This window comes from Hyperolius riggenbachi, chromosome 1 (assembly GCF_040937935.1).
Source record: "Hyperolius riggenbachi isolate aHypRig1 chromosome 1, aHypRig1.pri, whole genome shotgun sequence".
In the NCBI taxonomy this organism is placed as follows: Eukaryota; Metazoa; Chordata; class Amphibia; order Anura; family Hyperoliidae; genus Hyperolius; species Hyperolius riggenbachi.
The window spans coordinates 633,354,801-633,381,897 of NC_090646.1; the positions used below are offsets into that span (position 1 = coordinate 633,354,801).

Here is a 27,097-nt window from a genome sequence, read left to right on the forward strand (position 1 = left end):
TTAAACAATGTTAATCCTATTTATATAATTATGGTACTCTGTAGTACGCCATCAGAAATCATTCACACCTAAGATGGAAACATCCCCCAATAAAGTCAGGTCTCAATGAGCTGTCTGTTAACCCTTTCAAATCCTGCGTCAGAACATGTCCAACATTGGCCTTTTCCAGCATAAACCCAATGTTGGATACAGGGCGGGATTCACCATAAGGCACTGTAGGCTTGTGTCTACAGGCGCCTGATGATGGAAGGGTGGTCACTCCCCTCCCCAAGTGCCTCCCTCCCTCCTTTCCTATGCAGAGTCCTGATGAGAGTGTAAATGAGAGGTTACACACCCAGCTCTCGGCATTCCACTGATGAGATCTCCCTTCATCTAGGGGCACCTCTAGCTACTTAATACTGAGGGTGCATACATAGGAAAAAGGGCTGCAGCCAGGGGGCATTGTTGCTGACAAAAATCTAGGAAAGCATCAGCCCTGACGCAGGTATAAGGCATTGCACACTGTATATGTAACATGCAAGTTACTTTCGACCTCACACACGTTATCCAGAAATGAATTGTAGAAAGTGAGTTATGATAAAGTAATCGGTCACAATGCAGTGATGTGAACATGCTAATACGATGGAATGGGCAGTGTGATCATATGTAGAAACACAGCGCATAGTGTGAATACAATCTCAACTCCAGACTGCGGTATGCAGAAGAGGATTAAATGACCACTATCGTGAAAAAAATGTTAAATTTTAAATATATGTAAACCGCCTACAAATATGAAGTACGTTTCTTCCTGAATAAAATGAGCCATAAATTGCTTTTCTCCTATGTTGCTGTCACTTACAGCAGGTAGTAGAATTCATTACCGAGTACCGACAGGTTTTGGGTTGGTCCTAATCTAATCTTATCTCTGCATGGGGGATTCTCAGCATGGCCTTTATTCTTTATAAAGACATTCCCTGAAAAATATTTATACTAAGATGCTGGTCAGCCTCCCTGCTTGCTGCACACTTTTTTGGCAGTTGGACGGAGCAACTGCCATTCACTAAGTGCTTTTGAAAATAAAGAAAACCCTGAGAACCCCCTATGAGAAGATGGGCTTTTCCAAAACCTGTCGCTTCTGTCAGATTTCTACTACCTGCTGTAAGTGACAGCGACATAGGAGAAAAGTAATTTATGGCTCATTTTACTCTGGAAGCAATTAATGTGTTTACATGTTTTAAAATTTTACGATTCCTTGAGATAGTGGTCCTTTAAGATGAAATGGGGTCCTGTGCAAGCCAGCAGTTCTTGCCCACCGCTGATGATCACCTGAATTCTTTAGTTAGATTTGGTGGGGGGCTAGCATCGGCCAGGCCCCTAGACTCTCTTCAGGCCCTAGGTAACTGCCTAGGTATGCTTTGTGGATGATCCGGCTCTGGCGGTATGGATATTTAGTGAGAGACAGTTAGTGATATGAATTGCTCAATATAACCTGTTTGCATGAAACTCAGGTTTCCACACCAAATACTTGTTGAAAAATGTCTTGGCTCCTTCCCTATCAGCACTGCAAGAATGTCAGCTCTACCTACCAAATGCAGACATTTCCAAACATAAATAGTGCCCATTTCACAGCAGCTTTGGGTTAATGATCAACATTCTAAACCCGTGGGAAAAAATGTGCGCTGGAGTACAAGTGAGTCACTTCACAATAACCAGAGCACGCTTCTAGAGTAGAGGCCTGCTCCTGGCCACAGCAATAATAAAACACCAATTATTCACATGCACACAACGCTATTTGTTGTTAATGTCCAAGTGGGCTTAGAGTAACCTGCTCCAAAAACCGTGCTGCCAATATATTGTTTCCTGTTTGCTGTTTATTCCTTTCCATTGGGTAAGAGTTATTGGGAACCTTATTTCCTTTTAAATAATACCAGTTGCCTGGCAGCCCAGCTGGTCTATTTGGCTACAGTAGTGTCTGAATCACACCAGAAACAAACATGCAGCTAATCTTGTCAGATTTGACAAAAATATCAGAAACACCTGATTTGCCTATGCTTGTTTGAGGGCTATGGCTAAAAGTATAAGAGGCAGAGGATCAGCAGGATAGCCAAGCAAAACTGGTATTGCTTAAAGGACTTCCGAGGCCAAATGTTCCCCCCAAAAATAAAAAAAGTTAGATACCTTTATAACTTTGGTGGACACGGAGGACGCCGTCCGTGCCCTTTGTGCCGTTCCGCCGGGTCCCCGCCGTTCATAGCCCCCCCCCCCCCCCCCCCGAATGGCTCACGGCCAGGGTCGGGCTCTGCAGCCTGCATAAAGATGGCCGCTGGCGCTGGACGCGGCTGCGCACTCCGCATAGCCGCTAATGCGGCTGCGCAGCTCTAGGGCCAACCCCCCGATCCACGCTACAGGAAACAGCCTGTTGCGTGGATCGGGGGTTGGCCCTAGAGCTGCGCAGCCGCAGTAGCGGCCATGCGGAGTGCGCAGCCGCGGCCAGTGCCAGCAGCCATCTTTATACAGGCAGCAGAGCCCGACCCTGGCCGTGGGGTCGTGAGCCATTCAGGGGATATTGAGAGGTGGGCACTCGGTGGAACGGCACGGAGGGCGCGGACGGCGTCCTCCGTGTCCACCAAAGTTATACAGGTATCTAACTTTTTTTATTTTTGGGGGGAACATTTGGCCTCGGAAGTCCTTTAAAAGGAAAAATAAATAATGGCAGTATCTATAGACCTCTCACTTAAGCCTTTAAGTTACAGCTATCAGTATTTTTCTTTTTCCACTGTTTATCAGTTGAGCTGATAGTTGGATTAGTGTTAGGCTTGTGGGTAAGGGTGTTTAGACCGCCTAAAGACCACCTCTGCTGATAATCCAGTAGCCCCTGACCCTACCCAGTGAATCTGTGTGAGATCTGGCCTGCCGGATAGTCTCAGCTGAACACTACCTGTCACCATTGCCCTCCTTTCTTACCCCTCCCACTCTGTCCTGCACCACTTGTAATCCCTCCGCCCCCTTCCATAGTAACACAATGCTTCCCTAGCCTGCAAACTAATAATATATCTGTACAGCATCGGTCCTGAACTGTCCCTTAAACGGATCAACTCCCAATCCCTGGGTGCAACAGTAATCACACGTGTTCACCTAGCTTAAAGGTAACCCGAGGCGGGGGAAAAAACTGGAGGTTTACTTACCTGTGGTTTCTTCCATCCCTCATTCCCCCTGCCCCGCAGTCCTCTTGATCCTCTCCAGTGTGCTGCTGTCTGTCTCTGAAAGATTGCTAACTCCTTGATCACGCTCCTGTTGTTGGAATGCGCAGTAGCCTGAAAGTAGGAGAACTTTCATTGGGGGCAGTAGCACACTGAATGGGATCCGGAGGACTCAGAGGGACCTGATAGTCTGAAGGGGGCTGGAAAAAAAACCCAGGTAAGTAAAACTCTGCTTTTACCCCTGCCTTAGGTATCCTTTAAGAACAATTGTTTCAATTATTGCAAATTGGTACGGGACTTTAGAGCAGCCCCAGCATTGGTTCCTAGGCACCACATTTTTATTGTCTCTTGTTTTCTCTCTTCCAAATCCAATCATCCATCACCAGGGCCAGATTTACCATAATGCACTGTAGGCACATGCCTACAGGTGCTTAATGATGGAAAAGCGGCTCCCTCCTCTCCCCGAGCGCCTCCCTCCTTCCCTATGCAGAGTCCTGAGCAGAGTGTAAATGAGAGGTTACTCACCCTCCTCTCGGCATTCCACTGACGAGATCTCCCTTCAGTCGAGGGCATCTCTAGCTACCTAATACTTGGGGCCACTTCAAGCTACTTAATAATGAGTGGACCTCTGGCTACCTAATACTAAGAAGCACCTGTGGCTATCTAGCACGGGCAAGGAGAAGTGAGAGCTGGGCCAGACAGCACAGTTGCGGTGCGGTTCAGTGGGAGTTTGTAGGTTCATGGAGGGTGAAGTCTAGGGTGCCAGACATCTGTGCCTATAGACTCCTGTGGATGTAAATCCAGGCCTGTCCATCATGAAGGAAAAGGCATGTGCTATGTCATTTGAGCTGTTTGTTTCTGTCCTATCTTGTTCTCCTATTGTTTGGATTTGACGTGCTGCTCTATCTCCTATCGTGGGTCTATAATGAAATGTCTTGGGGATGTAGAAGTATTTTCCTGGCAATACTCAACAGCATGTTATAGTGCAGAGTAGACAGATTGTATGCGCTCTGGTCCGGGGATGGTATTTTGAGCGGCATCCAGAATCAGCATTCGCGGAGTGGGAGCAACGATAAAGCAAACACGTCTGAGAATGAGATAACATAAAATCCTCTTCCCCAATCCCAACAGCGAATTTCTGAGCCGACCACTGATCCATTGCTATGTCATAACATGACATAAATGTCCAGTACATTATGATAAGACAGATTAAGTTCTGGATTGATGCCTCGAGTCTCATGTTTTTTAAAGAGAACCTTTCACCAGTGGGCATTTGTTAGGTCTCAATTCACTTTTATAAGGTCTCAATTCACTAAGCTTTGCCGCATTCTGTCATGCAGGAAACATCTGATTTTACTGCACAGTTTGTAAAATGCTAATCCACTGCATTTAACATTACAATTAACCACTAGTGAGTTAAATTACTGTCTTGTGCTTTGAATGCCTCAAGAAAGGATTGAAACATTCCATAAATCAAGTACAAATTATTTATCTCTAGCTCTGACCTGTCAGTAACTAGAAATCAGCATGCTGTAAAGTTGGCAGAAGTAGCAGACAGCCAATAGGGAAAGCCACACAGTCCTGCTTCTCACCACATTTGATCCGATGCACTGGTGGCAGGACATGAGAACCACAGAGCAGGAGAAGGTACCCTTCAAAGAGGCGTTTCTGTATCTCTTTAGATGTGCAGATAAATTTACTGATACATAGAAGAGCTCCCTCTAGTGGCATGCATGCACACCTAAAGGGATTACAGTAGCAGTAGGAGGCGCCCTTTTGTATTGTATAATACCATACTTCTCAAATAAATTAATAAGAGTAGTGGTGTTTGCCTACCTTATTTAAGGAGACTTCTAGATAAGTAGAAAATTAATATAAATACTTTATTGCTGATCACAATAAAGTATTTATATTAATTTTCTACTTATCTAGAAGTCTCCTTAAATAAGGTAGGCAAACACCACTACTCTTATTAATTTATTTGAGAAGTATGGTATTATACAATACAAAAGGGCGCCTCCTACTGCTACTGTAATCCGGTTTATCACCCCACCAAATGGGGCCCTTACGACCTTCTGGAAGTGAGGAATTTTTTCTAAGGAGCAACGACCAACCCCAGGAAAAGACCGAGTGGGGACGGGACTTCCCCACATGCGCAGTTGAGTGGTTGCCTCATTAAGCAACCCACGTTTGTGAGTAGTATACTCTTACATTTAAAAATCTTTTTTCACCTGAGATTATACACTATAAGGGCTCCCGGTGTCCCTGTGGTTTTTTTCTTTTTCTTTATGCCTATTCAGCCATCTCACCTAAAGGGATGCCAGGGATGCACAGGACAAAAAAAGAACGGCTTATCCACGCCACTTGTAGGAGAAGACTCACGGCTTCCTGCCAGACCTACGCCACAGCTAGTTAGACCTCTACATTACCCCATGATGCACCCGGATGCCTTGGCCAATGATCAGTCAGGCCAATTGATTCAGTGCTAAAAAAACATTCAATAATGTAGTTAGAAATGTCTTATTGATGAGTTGTATTAGAGGAAAATGGCTTGCGTTAACAGAAAGTCTACAGCTCAGTTAATCAGACAACCACTTTTTACACTTGAAGTACGCAGGAACATGTTTTAGAATGCACAGGATGTTGAACCGCAATGTATTTCACTAAACATGGGGCTGGTTCACATTTGGCGGTGCCAAGAGATAGGACAAGGTACCACTGCTGGCCACCTCTGTGTACACTATGGCACAGACCCATTCTTACATGTGAGGAGGGTCTGCCTGTTTCTACTGCTTGAAAATGTTTAGTACATTTTTTACATGGTGCCACACTACCAGCAATCACAGTCAAGGGGATCCATGGGCAGCAGTAGTGAGAAGCGGGTACAGAGCAGTATGCACATCTTGGCACTGTGGTCAGAGTGAATGGGTCCTAAGGCTGTAGTGGGCACAGGGCAAAACCCTGGGTTAAGGCTTGAAATATATGCCCTGGCACAATAAATGCTTTTTCTGCTGAGCCACAGAGAGGGTGGGGTGTGGTTTTGGCAATTCCCTATAGAGTCATGGTCCTAACGTACTTTGTGTTAGCAGTTCGAGCAGATAGTGGTGGGGTAGGGTGGGGTGGGATGTGGTCAAATGGGAAGTTCATAACGTCCATGTGGAGATGACAAACGTAGAAATTTTTTGGTGTCACCCTGACCAGAACCTCCAGGAATGTTTCCAACATCTGCTGGAATCTGTTCCTCAAAATATTGTGGTTGTTTTCGGGACAAAGAGAGGTTCTCCTCAGTATAAGTATACAGTTTCTAATAAAATGCCAGAGGGAGTTGCATATGTACTTACCTCTCACTCTGCTTATTTACAGGTCAATATGTTTGTGGAGGGTTTCCATGATGCCATCATCTTATATGCGATAGCGTTGCATGAGCTACTAAAGAACGGTTTTAGCAAGAAAGACGGTGAAAGACTGGTCCATCGAATGTGGAACAGAACATATGAAGGTATGACTTGGTCTCTAGTCTTATAATATGTACTTAGATTCATTTTCTTTTCTTTTATTAAAGCACACGCTACAGACCACCTCATCAGGGCCTTTTAGGTTCCTTTTAGCCCCTAATGATTCTGGGGACTTTATTCAATTCAGTTTTTCTCCTAAGTTTTCTCCTAGGCCTAGAGGATAATTTTTCATCTTGTCGTTAAAATAACTTTTGAGCAGCACTTTGATATTGAAAAAAATACCAAAAAGAGTGTGAAGAAGTATTGTCAAAATTATTCTGAGTATTTTCCTGCTTGCTGGAGGCTTAAAAGGCATTTTATTCATGAGGTGTGAAAATATCACCTAGGAGAAAACTTAGGAGAAAAAGTGAATCAAATAAGGGCCTAAGGCCTAAACCACTAGCAAGCAAGAAAATGCTCAAAATAATTTTGATAGTACTTTTGGGTCCTTTTTTAATCGTAAAATGCTAAAATAAAAAAAAAAAAAAAAAAAAAAAAAAAAAGGTAATTTAAAGAGAATATGAAAATTATCTCCTAGGAGATAACTCACGTGAAAAAGTTAATTGCATATGGGCCTAATTCTCTTACTGGCTGCTCTCTGGAACTCCTGCTTCTAAGTCCTACCATAGAACCCTATTAATCCACTCTATGTACAGATGAAGTCCACACTAGCCTGAAACAGCTGTTTGCAAGTTAGATTATATAGCTCTCATATAAGTTAATATAATATATGCTTACACCAACAGCTCAGGCTGTATGTACAGTTATAAAATACCTTGGCTTTTAGGCCGAGATCCAAAAACTTGGGCTTTCTTGTGGTAAATATGAATGAGCCATTTTTATATTCAGATGCCATAGATGTAGTTTTGTAAACCCATTGTATGTTTCGCTTCCTCAGAGACCTAAGAGAAGGCAAATGAGGCCTACAGCGGCTTCCTCAGGTCCGTAAACAGTGCAAGGTTTATAATGATAAATAGCTGTCAGCACTTGACCCGAGGAAGCGGCTGTAGGCTGAGAAACGTGCTTTCATTGTTATGCACAATTAAAGTCTGACTTGTATGTTCAGTAAACTCATTAAGGTAAGCCTCACTTACCTTCTCTTTCAATGATTATTTATCACTGTAATTTTTTTGAGTGTCTCTCTACTGGTTTTATTATCTGATGCTTTTACTCCTTTTGGGGGTTCAGATTTTAAGTCTTGGACCTCAGATTTTCTTTTTGATGGTTGGGGTCTGAATTGAATCTTCAAAAGGCCGGGTGGGGACGGTACTTTCTCCTCACATGCTCCATCAACTAATTGCCTGACTAGCAACTCATACTTGTGAGCACCTGACTTAGCGTACTTTTTGACGCATCCTTTTCTAAATATCACTACACTAGATTGGGCTCCTAGTGTCCCTGTATTTTTTCTTTCACCTCCCACCAGCTTCTAACCCCCTTTATTTTTATAATAGGTCCCTATATGGCCAATCGACCATCCGAATCGGATGAAAATCGGTGCTGCCAAGTGCATGCCCGATCAACAACATGACTGATTTCGGGCTGAAATTGGTTGCATTAGTCAATCCCACCTGGTGCAAGATGTAGGGCCAACTTGCTTGATAGGGTGTGCGGCAAACCCCCGGCGCTGCCCCTCCCTAATGTTTAATATTCCCCCTGGGGCCCGTGCATGTTATACATTACCTGTCCGTAGTCCTCCACTGGCTCCAGACATTTGTCTGTTCTCCATACCTGCACGCTCCACGTGGGTGCCTAGGAAGGGCGTGTATGATGTCAGACATAACACACGCGTCCACGTTACTAGGCAACCATGTGGTGTGCCTGTATGGCGAACATAGGAAGCCGGGAGCCACATACAGGTAATGTATAGCTTGCACTGGGCATCAGGTAGACAATAAACATTCGGGGGAAAGCGTTGGGTCATCAAGGTGGCCGGAAGCAGCATCACAAGGCGGATTCTCGATCAATTTCAGCATGAAATTGATCGGGAATCGGCCGGCAGTGTAGGGGCAGCCAACAGATCTCTCTCTAGTCAGATTTGATTAGAGAGAGTTTTGTCTCTTAGTTGGATCTGCCCATCTCAGCTAGATGGCTACCTTTAGACTTCACACATTGCATTAAGCTATTCTTTTCAGTCACCTGTCTAGCAGAAGTACCCTTTTTGCGCTCCAGTTTGCAGCAAATGACTGTCGACTGACGATTTGTCAGAGCATGAAGTTCTGCATTAAGATAGAAGACAGATGCCAAGTACAACAGTTGGGAAGAAATGTTCTCACACAGCTTTATAGCATAAACAAAGTGTTACAGCAGTACATCAGGTTTTCTTTAATCTACTCATTAACAATAGCTTTATTTTCCATTATCATATTTGTTATTGTGAAAAGCAGAGTTTGATACAAACCAAACTCCCAATGTTCTTTCCTTGCTGCCATTTTTACTGGACCTTTCGTACTTTACATGGCTGCTTATCTGGGAATACCGAGAACCCTTTCCAAGTCTAATCTTGCGTGTGCAAACAATGGGACGCCCTTCACTGGACCAAACCATTGTTCCATGCACTCATAAGTCTTTGAAGGCTGAGCAGGAGTTCAGGGGGAATTTCTTTTTGATCATTGATCTGCAGTGTAACTTCTTTCTCATACAATTTTTATTTTTTTTGAAAACTGAAACATTTATTTAAAAGACGTATTGCAAAACATCAGAATGCAATCCTTACTGTATATTGTGACAAAAAATTATTATAATTTACTGTTATTACTAGCTGGTGGCACGTGCTATGCTGCGTGGGACAGGAGTGAAGGCTCCATCTCTCTAGATATTGGGCATGCCATCCCATAACATGCGTGCCACCCCGCCATATGGGCAAGCCATTCTGCCACCACCGCGTGCAACACTTCCCACCAAATGTGTGTGCTATCCAATAAGTGTCATGGGTAGTCTCAGCTGGGTGGGGCATGAGGGGGGCATGTGCAGGGAAGATGGACACAGCACCATGGCCAAACAGGGCAGGGTAGTGCAGGAGGGGCATGTGTGGGATGGAAGAACACCAATGAGAGCAGGTTGGGTCAGGAGGGGGCTTGTGCAGGGTGGACAGACACATCCAGAGGTGTAACTAGGGTGGAGCAGTCCCTGCGACTGCAGTGGGCTCAGAGCTGTAAAGGGACGCCCACTTCTACATCACCTCCTCTGTTAAATGGGTCCATCCTTCAAATCAGGTGTTTTTATGGCTACACGTGTTATGGGTGTAAAAATCATGATGGCCACACTTGTTTTATGACACTTGCAAGTTGGACCCCAGGTTGGGAGGGCTCACCAGGGGTTGGCAAGTGAAAGGGTGATTTATAGTTATGCCCCTGGACACAGCACCTTGGCCAATCAGAGCTGGGCAGGAGCAGCATGTGTGGGTGGATTGACACAGCACCGTGGCCAATGAGATCAGGAGTGGACGTGTGCAGAGTGGATAGACACAGGGCCGTGGCCAATCAGAGCAGGTCAGGGCAGGAGTGGACGTGTGCAGAGTGGATAGACACAGGGCCGTGGCCAATCAGAGCAAGTGCAAAAGTGTGCAGGGTAGACAGACACCATGTTGTGGCCAATCAGAGCGGGACAGGGCTGGGCAGTGCGGGAAGGAAGGACATACAGACACACAGCAACCGGCTTGGAATTATTTTAATTATTAAAATATCTGACAGTTCTTCTTGTGCCAGCCGTACTCTTGCTAGCAATGGAGGACCCCATCTTACTTTGGTCTCTTCTGCTTGAGAAGATTTCTTATACCACTAGATAATCTTTAGCCAAGATGATTGTGCGGCACCATCTCAACGTGCAATCTGGAGTTTGTATGTCATTTAGCAATCCATCAAATACTTACCCAGCCAGCAGAAGCCCCTCCCTCATGCCACCATGTCATCCCTCATCTCTTCTCCATTGACAGGATGGTCTGCAATGCACTTGTTCCCATAATGTCACCCAAACGATCAGGTAAAAATCATTAAAGGTGACATAAATGCACTGTGTGCTTTTGGACTAATATGTGCCTGTGGCCAAATAAAATAAAAAAGCAAAAAAACACTTACCTAAGAAGGAGAAAGCCCCTGGATCCTCTAGACGCTTCCCACGTCCTACTGGACAAGGGAAAAAGCCATCTATTTGGGAATCACCCAATCAGCTGCCAGCTCCTTGCCAGTTGGAGGGATCTCTGGGTCACATGACTGACTTTTCCAAAAGGAATTTCTCAGGAATGTCTGTATGAAATATAAAAATTGTGTGAGTAATGGCATAGTCCCCTATTCAGCTGCATTAATGAACAATCTGGGAGGTTGTCCAGAACCAGTGCATTCAAATTCCCTTTAAAAAGTAGCAAAATGCTGAATTGTGTTAACCTGAACAGTCTTTTCTGTACTGGTCTCTAGGTTTCCCTGTTTCATGCTGCCTCATTCCATCCATGATATACGGGTCCAGCTCTGCGTTCTGTAAGCAGAGCAGGGTTCAGGTTTAGGAATGCAGACAGTTGGATGAAATTTCAATTCAGCCTACAAAGCCAATGAAAATCTTGGAGTCTGATGAGATTTCCTGTTGTATCGCTTGGTAGAAATCTGCAGACTCACTTTTTTCTGTTTAACTTGGACTCGGAGGATTTGAAGTAATTTGTTTTCTAATTCCTTGCATGCCTTCTCACAGGTATCGCTGGGCAGGTGTCCATTGATGCTAACGGCGACCGCTACGGGGACTTCTCAGTGATTGGCATGACGGACCTGGAAGCGGGTACACAGGAGGTAAGGTGAATTATGTGCAGTAGGCTTGCTTGTATTTGGTTGTACTTCACATGTCTGTAATTGTCAGTGTTTTTCCTGTGTAAAATCTTTCCTCTCCTTAATTTACCTTCTGAAATGTATCACTGATGGTGACATCTTTAAAGTGAACCTCCGGACTAAAAATCTACTCAGCAGCACTGAAAAGGCTTGGTGTTACTTTAACGGTTTCACGGCATCAGAACTTTGTTTTTCTTACCAAAGCATCATTTTTAGCTGCATTTTTAGCTAAACTCCACCCATCAAAGAAAACTGCCCGGGCTTTTTTCTCCGGATGCTGTGCAAAGCATGATGGGATTTCCTATGTTGTTATTCACGTTGCCTAGCAACTGGGAGGGGTGATCAGCACACCGGACAGTTGGAACTGTGTCTCATGCTCCCTGTCACCTCCTTTTAACCAAAAAGATGGCTGCCCTTCTGAAATCAAACATTTGCCTGTTCTTTTAAAACAGGGTGGGTAAGAGATTATATTACCTATCTATTTTAATTAACATAACTAATGTAACATAATGACAGTATGTTTGTTTAGGCTGAAGTTCCTCTTTAAGTCTGGCAGGTGATCTGTATGTTTGAGTTCTATGCACAGAGGATGCGTGGCAGCTGTTATTTCTCACAATGCAGCAAGGCTCACAGACATCACACTGTGTGTGTGTGGGGGGGGGGGTTTCAACACAATATCCGCCATGCAGACCCCCCTGATGCTCTATTTGAGTAAAGATAAAGATTTCTTCTAGGAAGGGGGTATCAGCTACTGATGGGATGAAGTTCAATCGTTGCTTAGGGCTTGTTCACACCTAGGGCGTTTTACTTTTTTTTTTTTGAGGGCCGGCGATTTTGAAAATCGCCTTAAAAGTGCTTGTACGATGATTCCTTATGGGACATATCAGCGCGTTTCATCTGCTTACCGCTCAGCAAAGCGCTGCATGTACCATTTTCGGGGCGATTTTGCTACAATGGAAGGTATAGGAAAAGCGCAATACGCTCACAAACCGCTTTATCCGGCAATTGCGTTTGTGCTTTTGTGAATAAAGACATTGTATTTATTAATTTCCAGCTGAAAGAGTTCGCTTCCTGACTGATGTCAGGAAGTGAAAAAACAGAATCGGTCTGCAAAATCGCTTAGAAAAGCGCTTTGTACAAAATCTTAGCGCGCAGTGGAGTGCTGGGAGGGGGGAAAAAAACACGCAAAAATCGAAAATCGTTGGCATCAGCAATTTTGATTTTAGATGTGAACAAAGCCTTAAAGTTCCTCTTTAAAACAAACCTATGGAAAAGTCACATACCGTATATACTCGTATATAAGCCGAGGTACCCACTTTTCCCTTAAAAACTAGGAAAAAGTGTTTGACTCGCATATAAGCCCCCTACCTAGTACAGCCCCCGTTTACTGTATGAATACAGTCCGACTGAAGATAAAGTGCCATTTACAAACCAGATTAGTGTATTAACTATGATTATTAACCATACCAGGAGGGTATACATAATAAAGAAAATGGGCAATTACACACATATAAGTCACAAAATAGGCAATTCTCCTACTTCTATAATATTGTCTCTAGCAGCAATAATAAGCAAAGTATTTTGGTAAGGTATATACATAAAGTGCAAATGCTGTGCAATATATATCAAGAAACCAACAACCCCAAACTAAATAGTGCCAAGAGGGATCACCCTTACCAGATATGTGCTGAGAAGAGCCACCAGGACCCCCACTGTAACTGGTATGGGCAGAGGGGAGCAGATCTAGCAGGGGCTGCTGCATGTGTCAGTGTATCTACTGACCTTTCTGTTCCTCTGGAAGCATGTGGAGTGCAACAACAATGTGACACTGGTGCTGAGCAGGTTTGCAGAGGACAGAGGATCAGATCGGTTCCTGGTGCCTACCCTGAAGTGGATCGGATTGCCGGATGGGAGTGGATCTTGCAGGGGCAACTGTAAAATGGATGCTGGCGCCTTCCCTGTCCCAACATGTTTCCCTGCATGTTGGTTCAAATGGCCGGAAGAAAGCGCATTTGATAGGGGAAGTTCGGATGGCCGGCGGGCTGTGTAGTACACAGCGTGCAACAGTGACGTCAGTGCCCTGTTTATCCATGTGTCATCCCTTGAACGCCCTTTAGCAGCGCTTTAGAGATGACACGTGGGTAGATGAAAGAGGGCACTGGCATCAACGCTGCACACCTCGCCGGCCACTCGCACTTCCGCCAACAGAAGCGCTCTCCACAGGTCATACGAACCAACATGCAGGAAAGCATGTTTCGACAGGGCAGACGCCAGCATCTATTGTAAAGCAGCCCCTGCAATATCCGCTCCCCTCCGGCCATCAGATCCACTTCAGGGCAGGAACCGATCTGATCTTCTGTCCTCTGCAAGCCCGCTCAGCATCAGTGTCGGCCGGCACACATCCAGAGGCACAGAACAGGTCAGTAGATACACTGACCCATACACATCAAATTGGTGACTCGCATAGAAGCCGACACCCCCACTTTAGGGCCACTTTTTTGTACCCAAAAATGTGGCTTCTATGCGAGTATATACGGTACTTGTCTGTTGGAGGGAAGCCTTTCCCTTTCCCCCTCCATCTCGCTGTTCCTGCGTTGCGTATGTTAATGAGGCCGGCTGGACTATGCAGGTGCATAGCCTCATGTGCACAGTAGCACGGAGCTGCCGTAACGGCTCGGCGGAAAAAAACAAAACCTGTTCGCCTCCATGCTACTGCACCGGCGTGAGCTGTCTGCGCCTGCACAATGCAACCGTACTCTTTCAATTAAGGACTTCTTCATCAGGTTCAGGGAGTCCCAACTCTGGAACGGTGAGGTGGACGGGAACAGGTGACGCCTCTGAAGGATCCCAGAGCAAAAGCGAAAGTCGCTTGACAATGCTGCATGTGACTAGCCATACATGAGTCAACACAAACGCACATAAAATTTGCATTAGGTGTAACAGCCCATTGACAATCATTGGGCTGTTTCCACTTAACGCTGGAAATCGCGTACAATTGTGTCCAGAAAAAAATTGCACCACAATAAAAATGTGTACAGAAATGTCTGTGTGTGTCATTCAGAATGCTGCAGTATACTGGTTCTGCCCACCCCTAAATATCCCCCAAACGTTAGTGCAGTACTGCTCGTTTCAGCCTTTAGTCACATTTCGCCTGATCAGTGAAAATTTACTGTCAAACCCTATCGCACCAATTAAATGTTTGATTTCAATTGGAAGTCAATCAGTCAGGCATCTTGGGAGCAATAGACCACCAGCAGATTGGATCAAAGAGAACGAATCCGATGGAGAAATGGATGGCCACATTTATACAGTCTACAAGACACCTGCTTAACCAATGACAGATAATTTTGCCACTTTGTGCACCACCAGCATACTGTCTGTGCTAGGGGCCGCAATCTTCTCATACAGATTTAGCCTCCACTTTCCCCCTTGTAGGCTGAATACTGGAGATGATGCCATCCAGGCATCAGCAAAAGCCACACCCACACAGCCCGAAGCAAAATGTCAGGTGATCAAAATTTCAAGACAGGGTTTATAGCTGCAGAAGCCCCCACTGCTGTAGATATCCTGAGCTTTGCGTCCAGGGATGAGCTTTTAACAACTTGATTACAATTTTTTCTACTTACAGAGGAATTTATTGCAGCAGTCCATTGCCAGCAGCTCATTAGCTTTAATGGGGCAGATGGGAGCGGTGGGAATGCTGAACCGAGATCAGGAATTTAACACCCATGAAACAAATTGTTTATGGGATTTTGTGAGCATCAGGCAAGGGCTTAAATCAGCTGTCTTTCACATATCTGTAAATGGCTCATGTACCTATATCTGATTAGTGGGAGGAGAAGAAGAAACTTTTTTTCTTTTTAAATTTCAGGAGTATTGAGGTCTCCATGGCATATTTCAACTAATGCTAGGTGACAGGTCCTCTTCAAAGCTTGGATGGCATGTGCCTTTCTGCCAGAAAGACAACTTACTTTGCAGGAGATGAAAGGGGCTCCTGCTTTGTTGTCTTAGAGGAATACGATGATGTAAGCTGTTTACATAGAGCGCTGGCTGCGGGATCTGCGTTGCATTCTTCTGTAACCTGGTCATGTTCCTGTGAGATGCAAACCAGATAACAGGACGCATGTGCCCATAAATATTTATATGTCTCCAGCCAGCAGCATCGTTCTGTTCAAGCATGATATGAAGGAACACCTACTGTCAGGGTCATTTAGGAACTCCAAGAGAGAATAGAGAGCTTTGGCCGCAGGATTGATGTTCTCCATAATCACAGTGTGTGTCTGCTTTGGGGTGTGCAAACACTTCTTGGCCCCTATAAGGGGGAACATGTCTATGATAGAAATGAATCTGTTAAGAATTGAGCAGATTAAAGTGGGACTATACTCCACAAACTAAAATTTCAGTAACTACTCTTAGGGCTTGTTCACCCTGTAAGCGTTTTGGTTTTCTTTAAGCGCTGGCGATTTAAAAAATCGCTTTAAAAGCGCTTCTGCAATGTTGCTCTATGTGAGTGTTCTCACATGAGCGATGAGCTTTCTTTCCAATCGCAAACGCGGCTCCTGCATCATCTCCTGAGCGTTTGCGATTCATTACAAAGTATAGGGAAATCGCTTGAAAAAGTGCTTTGAAAAGCGATTTCCCCAGCGCTTTTAAGAATAAATACATTGTATTTATTCTGTTCCTGGTCAAAGAGTTCACTTCCTGAGTGTCATCAGGAAGAGAAAAAAAATCGCTGAACAAAAGCGCTTTGAAAAGCGCTTAACAAAGCGCAAATTGCTTTAAAAGCGCAGGGGAAAGTGCTCACAAAATCGCTCAGCGCTTGCAATTGCACTGGCAATTTATATGTGAATGAGGCCTCTGGCACATAAAATAACATTTGATAGCACTCCATGTGTAAAAACATGCATTTTCACTGCAGAGAGCAGTACAGGCTTGCTTATCTGGGGCTAATCGGCAAATGTAATTATTGCCAGCCTGGGGGGGTGTTTTGTTGCCAATGCATCAAATGAAACATGACCGCTCTGGTGACGTGTGTCCTTCTCATCTTGCTATGTCCAGGTATTGTGCATGATACCTTCATGATTGGTCGCACCTCACCTCTGTAGTAACGCGACCTGGCCAGCAACTATTGGATTGGATGAGGAGACAAAGAAAAAAATAAGTTAGTTATAGCGCACTCGGTGCCGAGTGGTGGTAAAAAGGAGGGCAAAAAAGAACCCAGAAGAAGAAGAGGATAGGAAGGGTTGGCAGTAGGGAAGGATTTAACGGGTTAGCCATTGATCGTACATTTTAGGGCCGCACATGGAGGGAATTCCCAATGTTTAAGATTTGTCCAGCATATGTCTTATAATTGGCCCATAGCACACCATATAAGGCAGAAGCTCCCCGGTGCTAGTACTGCCTCCTCACCACACTGCGGTCAAAGTGACTAAATCAGACATGTTGATCTCCTACGCAGCTGTGCTGCACCACTTAATATAGGGCACGTTTGGGCCCCCCTGGCTTTGCCGCCATCGGATCTGGCTCGGCAAGGTGTCAGGCCCTTCTAATCAAAGTGTCAGACTAAAAGGACCACTGTCACAAAAAATGTTAAAATATGTGTAATCGCATACAAACAAAAAGTAAGTGTTTTTTCCAGAGTAAAATGAGCCATAAATTACTTTTCTCCTATGTTGCTGTCACTTACAGTAAGTAGTAGAAATCTGACAGAACCAACTGGTTGTGGACTAGTCCATCTCTTCATAGGGGATTCTCAGCAAAGCCTTTATTTTTTTATAAAAATACTCCCTGAGAAGGAGTTATACAAAGATGCTAGCCAGCCTCGCTGATCGCTGCACACTAATTTGGCAGTTGGACGAAGCAACTGCCATTCATGAAATGCTGTTGAAAATAAAGATAACCCAAAGAATCCCCCATGAGAGGATGGACTAGTTCAAAACCTCTTGGTTCTGTCAGATTTTTACTACTTACTGTAAGTGACAGCAAGATAGGAGAAAAATAACGAATCGCTCATTTTACTCTGGAAAAAATGTACTTATTTGTATGTGTACACATGTATTATAAATCTTACAGTTTTTGCGATTGTGGTCCTTTAAAGGTGCCCATACATGGTACTATTTTTCATTTTCTTTCGATTAGATAATTTAGTTTGATTATTCCATTAAATCTAATATAAAGATTTTTCCAGCATGTCCGATCAGGTTTTTCTGGTTTTTGTTCGAAAAAGAAAATAGAAAATATTTTCGACTTTCATTCGATTCGAACATTTAGATCGAATAAATGGGAAAATCAAACGTTTTTATTGTATTGTGTATGGGCACCATAAGTCCAACACTTTGATCTCTTCTGGCACAATGCCGTGTAATAACCTATTATGCCACCATGCGTACATTACAGGGTGAGGCTACAGCATACCAGCACCTCCCCCGAAGAACCTGTCACCTCCTCACACTATTGCATGGAGGCAGAGACCCAACCGGCTCCCCCTCTGCCCAGCACACAGTGGATGATCCACAAAAAAAGGTTGGAGAGGGTTAAAGTCTCCAACTTCTCTCAGTATTGTTTACCATTACTTCAGATTGTGTCTTGCAAGTGGAAACCTCCTTTAACATATTAGAATATTGAAATAAATAGTTCCTGGAACACGACAGCTGTGACTATTAAAAAGAGAATCTGTACTCTAAAATTCTTACAATAAAAAGCATACCATTCTATTCATTATGTTCTCCTGGGCCCCTCTGTGCTGTTTCTGCCACTCCCTGCTGCAATCCTGGCTTGTAATTGCCAGTTTTAGGCAGTGTTTACAAACAAAAGACATGGCTGCTAACCAGCATGTGATAGGCTGAGAAGAGCTCAGTGTGTGTGTCATACAGAGTGTGCAGGGGGCCTGGAGAGGGTGTGTATAGCTTCTATCCTATCACAAGCAGCACAGCACATTCCTGCCTGACTGCCTCAGCCCTAATTCTTCAAGATCCGCACCATCAGTTAAATAGCTTTATTAGAAGTTAAAATTTAAAACATGGTAAAAAAGCATGGGTCAAGCCAGATGACGCACAGGTGTTTCGGACTAACACAGTCCTTTGTCAAATCTTCATAGACCCACATTCACACTCACACCCAGAGTGTGGGTCTATGAGCCGACAGAGGAGAGAAGATTAGATCATATAACAGAGATAATACAGGAACTGTGCAACTAGGAAAGACTGCAGTTAGACAGAGCACATTAGAACAGGTATAGGAACTTATAGAAGAAATAAGGCTCAAAATTTTGTTACAGAGTCTCTTTAAATCTCTTCCTCTATGGATTTCAAAGATCGCAGCGCTACCAGACACAGACCGAAAATACCAGAGCCATAAATAAAATGTTGTTGTCCTGAAATCCGCAGGAGTTTTGATGAACCCCGGCATTTTTGTGCTGGCTGGCTGTAAAGTGTTTTTGCATAATTGACATTCTTCAGGCGAAAGTATGCGAAGGACAAAAATGCAAACAATCGGTGTGTTCTCTCCGTTTCTACGGAATGGAACCAGATTCTGAAATATTATCATTAAATTATGATTACTTAAGGATCAGTCACACTTTGGTTGCACAGTGCACGTCTGTGTTAATCATGTACATGTTCCTACCACAGTCTAAACATGCTCCGACCACAATTTAGTAAAAGAAGCCACAAACAGAATTTAGAATAATAAAATCTAGTCTCGTATTTGGCTATTGCATTCACTGTATTTTTCACATATAGGAAAAATGTGAGAAGTATTTACTTTTATTTTTTTTTTTCTGAAGTTTTGGTTAGTTTCTATCTAGATGAATGGGGCCAAAGTCAGAGAAACAAGCTTTGATATGACTGATCATCCAGTGTCTGGAGACCTACCAGGCAGATCTGGTCTGTGCAAACTCAGTTTATGCTGTGATGTTTTTCAGCAACACAAAAGCATCCAGGCTACCAGCTTGTCATGTTTATGTTACTGAGCAGATCAGCAGCAGAGTATTTCCCCCGGGATAGTTAAGTCAGGAACATTGGAGGAATACCGTTTTAATAAAGTGGACCTTAACTCTTGCACAGGACAGAAGGAAGACGTAGAGAAATGTACCCTGTATGTATTTAGAGAGTATAGCCTGTCAATTTACCCCTCAGGTGTGTGACCAATCACAAGTTGTAATTTCATATCTCCCCTGTGTCACCTGACTGCCATAGCAGATAAGCTCATTTGAAAGCACAGGATGTTAACAATATGTCTGCTTCCACGAAAGCAGGAAGTAGAAACAGTGCAGATTTATTTCAGGATTTGTAAAAAAAAAAAAAAAATTCTTTAAAGGTTATCATGCTGTTCCGTATCTTTTAGAGCTGAGAGGAAGTTCTGAGTTCAAGTCTGCTGTATAGAGGAAAAAGGGGGTGGGAAGGACAATCGTGAGCCCAAAATAGTGTAGTATAAATTGTAGATGTATATCTAGTGTAAGTACAGAAGTATACTCACAAATATGAGTTATCTCCAAGGCAACCATTGTATATGCAGATGGGGAGATTCGCCTGTCCCTACTCAGGCTTCGAAGTTGCTTTCCGTGGTATAAAGAGAGAGAAACCCTTCAACCAAGGGTGGATAACCATATTTGTTAAGGACAGAGGTGCCAAAATAGTGTAAAATATATTAAGAAACGTTTAAAATGGGGGGGTAGTAGTGGGCTTACCTCCTCACAGAAGACTCAACAGATTCGAATCTGCGTAAAAGCACAAATTATTTATTTCATACTCCAAAAATATTTTGTTGCAACGCATTTTGTGGGTCTAATGCCCGCTTCCTCAGGCAAAGTGAAAAAAGGTGCATCTTAAAATCCACCAGGATGAGAAGTACGACTTTAACTTCGGATTGAACTTGATCCCAATCAGTAGCCAACACCTCTTTCCCATGAGAAATCTTTTTTTCTCAAACAAATCCACAGAGACATCTCTATGGCTGATATTGTGGTGAAACCCCTCCCATGGTGTGATGTCAGGACCATGGCCCTGACAGTGTTTGTCAGTGAACCTCATTGCCTTGTGGGAAATAACATCTGTTTCCAACTGACAAGCAACCAGTACCTCCCTCTGTAAGACCTGGTGCACACCAGAGGAGTTTTTCTGAGCGTTTTGAGTTTTTAAATCTGCTGCTAATGTTATCCTATGTGTCTGTGCACACTGGAGCAATGGGGTTTTGTAAAAAAAACCCCATAGCATTACATTGGGAAGAGCTTTTAGAGGTTTCAAAACGCTCAGAAAAACTCCTCAGGTGTGGCCCAGGTCTAAAAGGTTAGTTTACTGAAAATGTTCTACAGACATCACCTGGCAGGTGATGTTGCTTCCCGTGATAAATTTCAGAATGTTAATCATGGTGGGGAAAGATTTTTACAATGGGGAAATTCTGAGTAAGTAATTAAATTAATATTGTAAATACAGTGCCTCTTTAGGCAAACTCAATAGTATATAACAAGGTTTCAAAACCCTCAGAAGCAAATGCCTATTATTAACCACTGGCATTTTTTTCTGAGATGTACAGAGTACAGTAAATCATTTGTCATTTACTGTCCTCAGAAGGGCTCACAATCTAGATGAGCTTTATACGGGTTCTCTTGGGGGGGGGGTTGAAAATAAAATCTGACACTTACCTGGGGCTTCTATCAGCCCCCTGTAGCTGTAATGTCCCACGCCATACTCCTCCGATCACCCATTCCCCGCCACCGGGCAATTATTCATCTAACAAGATGAATAATGCGCGCTCCCGATCGCGTCATCAGAAGCTTACTGCTTACACGGCCGCGCAGCCCTAGTTGGATAAGATGCCGCATTAGACCGGAGTCGGCGGCGGGGAGCGGTGGATTGTTGGAGAACAGCGTGGGACATTACAGCTGCAGGGGGCTGGTAGAAGCCCCAGGTAAGTGTCTGCAGGGGGCTGGTAGAAGCCCCCCCCCCCAGAGAACTCATTTAACCCAGAATTGAATATCTTCCCAATAAGCAGTTGATATCCCCTTTCCCACAAGAAATCTTTACATATTCTTGAATAGTCTGTGTGGCTGATATTGTGGTGAAACCCCTCCCCCAGCGTGATGACAGTTTCCTGTCTGTGGTCCTCATTGCATTGTGGGAAATAACAGGATGCAATAGCACATCCCTGGCAGTACAGAACTAAAGACAGCTGAGCTCCGTAACTTGGTTAGGAGCCGTTTTCATTGGCTGCTGGTCAATGTGTGCCAATCACAGTGATCAGGAAGTGAAAAAAGAAGAAGAGTTAAAGTGGACCTGAACTCTTGCACAGGACAGAAGGAAAGCAGAGAAAAATTCACCCTCTATGTATTCAGAGCGTTTACCCTGTCTAATTCTCCCTCATTTGTGTATAATCACAAATTGTAATTTGACCTCCCCCAAGTGTCACATGACTGCCAAGGCAGAGATGGCAGATAAGGCCATTTGAAAGCGCGGGAGGTTAACAATATGTAATATTCCATGAATCAGGAAGTACAAATTGTGCAGATTTATTTTAGGATTTGTATCAGCTGTAGCAAAGACATATTTTTTTTTGTTTAAAGGTTATTATGCTATTGTGTGTCTTTTAGAGCAGAGAGGCGTTCTGAGTTCAGGTCCGCTTTAATAATTCTGGTGTGTCTACAGTGTAAGTGTTTTGTCATATTTTTGCCTTTCATTCTGCCATATATCCCAATTTTCTTCAACTATATGTACTGTATACTGTCCAGCATCACAAAAGATATAAATCTCTTATAACTGATGATTAAAATCTATAATAATTATAACAATGATGCCCTGCAGGTGATTGGAGATTACTATGGAATTCAAGGAAACTTTGAACTGCGGCCAAGCCTGAAGCTCCTCTGGGGATCTGGTAGAATATTGCTGGAAGAATATAAAGTATTTGAACAGATACCTCCATGCAAAACATGTAAGTTTTTAAAGAGACTCTGTAAAAAAAAATTGAGCCTGATTTCTTCTATCCTATAAGTTCCTATACCTGTTCTAATGTGCTCTGTCTTACTGCAGCCTTTCCTATTTGCACAGTGGCTGTATTATCTCTGTTATATAATCTAATATTCTTTCCTCTGTCGGGTCTATCGGGCTCAGGCAGTCAGGCAGGAATGTGCTGTGCTGCTTGTGATTGGATAGAAGCTATACACACCCTCTCCAGGCCCCATGCACACTCTGTATGACACACACACTGAGCTACTCTCAGCCTATTACTTGCTATGTCTTTTGTTTGTAAACACTGCATAAAAAGGCAATTATAAGCCAGGATTGCAGCAGGGAGTGGCAGAAACAGCACAGAGGGGCCCAGGAGAACATAATGAATAGAATGGTATGCTTTTTATTGTAAGAATTTTACAGTACAGATTCTCTTTAAGAGCTTTCAAAAAGATCTCCAGCTTCCACATTAGAATTATTTTAAAATAAAAGCGTGAATGTTTTTGCGCTTGTGTGCATGGGTGAAACTACAAGTCATGGGGCCCCACAGCTAAACTTTGACGGGGGGGGGCACCAATGTTCACCACACCCCTTCCCTTGCCTTCCCTTGGTGATCCCCACAGCCTGGATGCCCATCTCACAAGTGTCTTAATACAAGTGTGGCCGTCAGGATCTTCACATCCATAACAAGTGTAGTCACAAAACACCTGATCTGAAGGATGGACCCCTTCATCGGAGGGACTGAAGTAGTAGTTGGGGTCCCCTTTACTGCTATGGGTCCCCCTGCAAACAGTCGCAGGGGCTGCTCCCTTCTAGTTACGCCCCTGCTTGTGTGAATATGTATGTCTTTGTGTTTGCAATATATTTACAGATTCACTAAACGGCTTTAAAACAGACATGCGTACCCAAAGCAAGGAAACTTAATCAGCGCTAGCGATAGGATACGTAGAGCCAAGATAAAGAGCACCTCATTATTTTATCCCTTGGCACTGTAATTGGCCCGAGGAAGTGGGCTCAGACCCACAAAACGCATTGCCTGTGCTAAATAAATTTAATTTTTGTATGAGATTGTCATTCTTGAGGAAAGCCACCTCCCTTTTTTCCTTTATCTTATAGCATCTAGCATAATCATTGGGGAAGGCTTAAGCTGGCCATACACTAGTACAGGGGTTAGGAACCTTTTTGTCTGAGAGAGCCATAAACTCCACATATTTTACAAAGTTAACGGTGTGAGAGCCATACAATATGTTTCAAACTGGCAGTGTGCATGCACATCAGAGGGCTCACTTCCCTGTTGCCATGGTGATGTGTATACAGTTGATCCACCGGGCAGCAGAGGTGTAAGACATGTCTTCAGCTTCTCTTGGGTTTCAGCAACATCAGCAATTTCCCCGAGAGCCAGGCAGGAGAAATACCGACTAACAACTTGTTCAATTAGCTAGCTGACTTGGGGGTTGATTCCCTTTGTAGGAGGAGATCCCTGCACTTTGGCCAGTAAGCTGCCTGTCACGTGAAAGGCAGTCTATTGCGCCAATCAAAGGGCAGGGATCTTGTCCTACAAAGTCAGTGGACCTGACAGGATCCAGGGTGGGACAAATGAAGCTGCAGTTAGTTTTGAAGTAGTGCGGGTAAGTTAGTAGTGCAAGCTACAGCAGAAGTGTGCCTACTTTGAAAATGTTACTTGCGCTCCCACACTGAGCTGTGCTGCTTGAGCATTGTAGCTTAGTGAATCAACTTCTAACTGTGAGCCAGATGTAACCATCAAAAGAGCCACATCTGGCTCCCGAGCCATAGGTTCTCTACCCCTGCACTAGTCGATGTGGCCCAACTGATAGTTCCCTCTCAGATTATTATCTGGTTGAACCCCTCCACACACTATACACATATTTTCAATAGACTTCAGCATGAAATCTATTGGAAATGTGTGAGCCCTGCCTGCTGCATCCCCAGGTCCCCAAGTGTCTCCTCCTCCTTCCCCCAGGGATGTGCAGAGTAGTCAGCTCTCACCTACCACACGGTACGTCTTTTATCTGCCGCTGGGCTCTGCTTCCTGTCTCCCTGGGGGACTGTGTCATGTGTTAAACAACAGAGGCAATATGTCAGAAGCACTGTGGCACGTACCTTATATGACCACTAGAGGCCACTAGTATTTGTGACGCGATGCACCGCTGCTGCGTCAGTTGCTACTGACAGGCCGTCTGGCGCAATCAGTTATATCAATTGATTTCGGACAAATATTGATCTATTGGGAATCGTTTGCTGCCTCGGCTTCTAGCAGATTCAATCAAATGATAAAATCAGTCCGTTATCGATACTAAAATTTCGACCTGTGTGCGGTCACCTTTATTTAGATTTAGTATAGGGGTGTATAGGTGTAAGAACTGCTGTGACCAGGCATTGTACTATCAATATATATATATATATATATATATATATATATATATATATATATATATATATATATATATATTACCACAATGAAGCAATGCAAATCCACAGAGGCCCTTGTAACAAAACTTCCACCTGCCAAAAACACAGATTGGAAGCTGTCTTCCCGGTGCTATTTTTGGCGCTACCGACCGTTCCATACAAAATAGGATGCAGTAAACCTCACACCCACTTAAGCAGCTCTCCAAAGTTAATCATCTTTAATTAAACTTTTGACAGCTTCGCGCAGAACGGAAGAATAATCTGCACCTGTTATTGCCTGAACTTCCTCAATCAATTTGTCCTGTGAATTGGCTCTGTCACTGCTGTGAGAATGTTTTCAGCCAAAGGGTAGCAAGCTATGGAAAACAGGGCTCTCAGAGATGCGCTTTCAAAGCTTTGCTCAGATCCAGTATATTTCCAGTTAGTAAAACTGCACAGTTTTCTATGTGGCTAGGCTGATATCCAATAGCATTACATAGAATGGTCTTAACGTTGTCTTAAACTCAGCATTTCTTCTTTTCTCTAAAGTATTACTTACAGCCTTAAACCTACTCACAAAAAAAGTAGCAGAACAACATTCAAACAGTTAAACACAGCACTTTGTTCTGCAGTGGAAAGCTCCTTCAGCTTATGATCTGCATCCGAAGAGGAGATAACATTGTTTTGTTTACATTCCTCTGTTTGCTACATTTCCAGCTGTGCTGAAAATGAGCACTCTGCTTCTAGCATGCACACCGTTGAGAAATAATCACTAGAAGATTTTAATCTAGAATTACAGCATCTATGAATAAAATGCAGTGGCAGCTTTCAGAGCAGATAAACTGTACTTTGGGAACTTGTAATTTGTAAATGGACAATATATCTTGTGCACAGAAGCAAATATGATGTCTGCATGTGTAGTAAAAAGTAGGAAAACACATTTTTAGTGAATGGTATGTCAGAGTTTTATTCCACTTTAATTATGTCCTTAGGTCCACTTTAGCGAAGATACTGCTAGCAGTGTTTATATTATCTTGTTTGTTTTCTTATCAGCTACTATTGTAACCACTTCCTAAAGTTCGGCAATGATGCTACGCTTCCCACTGAAGAAGAAAGTTCTGTGTTTAACTGTTTGAATGCTGTTCTGTTACCAGTGTTTTTCCCAGTAGTATGATGATCAAATAATGAATTAGTGAAGGTGGCCACTAATGATCCAATCTTTTTCATCTAATTTTACCAAATGTATGTAGTATAAGGGTAAATTGAGTGAATATATTGAATGGATAATTTAGGCAGTCCCTTGTATTACATAGAAATGGTAAGATTGGATGAACAAAATTGGACCATTAGTGGCCACCATAAGTCTCGGAGTGGCTGGCTTTGATCATGTCTCACTTCTGCTTCCTGTTTTAGCTTGCATAATCTCGAACCAGCCATTCGGAGACTTACAAATCAGTCACCTGATCAACATATCATATGTTTCTTCTTGCATTCGATGTATGTAGAATATCTTCACTAGCTGGAAACTTTGTTAGGTCTTTATTGCTGTCCATTTCCCATAGGGATAGGGGTTGTCCAAACTTCTTCTTCCCAGAGGCAAAACAGAAAGATAGGAAAGCAATAAAAACTCCATAGTTAAAGTTACCCACATTATTAACAAAAATGTTTTTGGGCGTCTGGGTACTTTTTGTCTTCTCGTCTTCAATTATATGTAATGGCACTTAATTATTTCTTTTTACCTTTTTTATTAGGTGTTCTTCAAAGTAACGGTAATATTTTCATTTTTTTTTCATCTCTTTAAAAAGGTGGATTAGGAGAATCGGCAGTGACTGGTATTGTGATTGGCGCCTTTCTAGGCACAGGACTCCTCATGGCATTTTACTTTTTCAGGTATGTCCCACACCATGGATCTGTAACATCCAGATTGACAATATTGTTCAGCTACATACTCACCGCAGCGACCCAGGAAGAAAGATCCTTCGGCATCCCATAACAACAAGCGCTCCCCAGTCCATTACAGGACGGGCGCAAATGGGAAGTCAAGTAATCGCTTTGCTTGCCTGGATCTGTTGGGATCTTAAAAATGGAATCTGCCGTGATGGTCATTATCATTGCGCGATGCTAAATGATGTTCGCATGACCTTGCACCTGTACCCATGTTGTGAGATAGCAGAAATTATTGCTCATTGCTTCAAAAAAAATCACTTGTCGTCAGAAAAATCATCGGGGAAATTGCATGTTGGGTACAGGCCTTTACCCTG

The 27,097-nt window shown here is 43.5% G+C and overlaps 1 protein-coding gene across 1 annotated transcript in view; it reads left to right on the forward strand.

Moving 5' to 3' along the window:
- NPR3 (natriuretic peptide receptor 3) overlaps positions 1-27,097 on the forward strand; it is a 118,113-nt gene that overhangs the window by 87,638 nt on the left and 3,378 nt on the right. The window contains exons 4-7 of the mRNA XM_068251250.1: positions 6,543-6,678; positions 11,354-11,448; positions 22,281-22,410; positions 26,642-26,726. Of these exons, the coding sequence (XP_068107351.1) occupies positions 6,543-6,678; positions 11,354-11,448; positions 22,281-22,410; positions 26,642-26,726 (446 nt within the window). The remainder of the gene's footprint in view (positions 1-6,542; positions 6,679-11,353; positions 11,449-22,280; positions 22,411-26,641; positions 26,727-27,097) is intronic.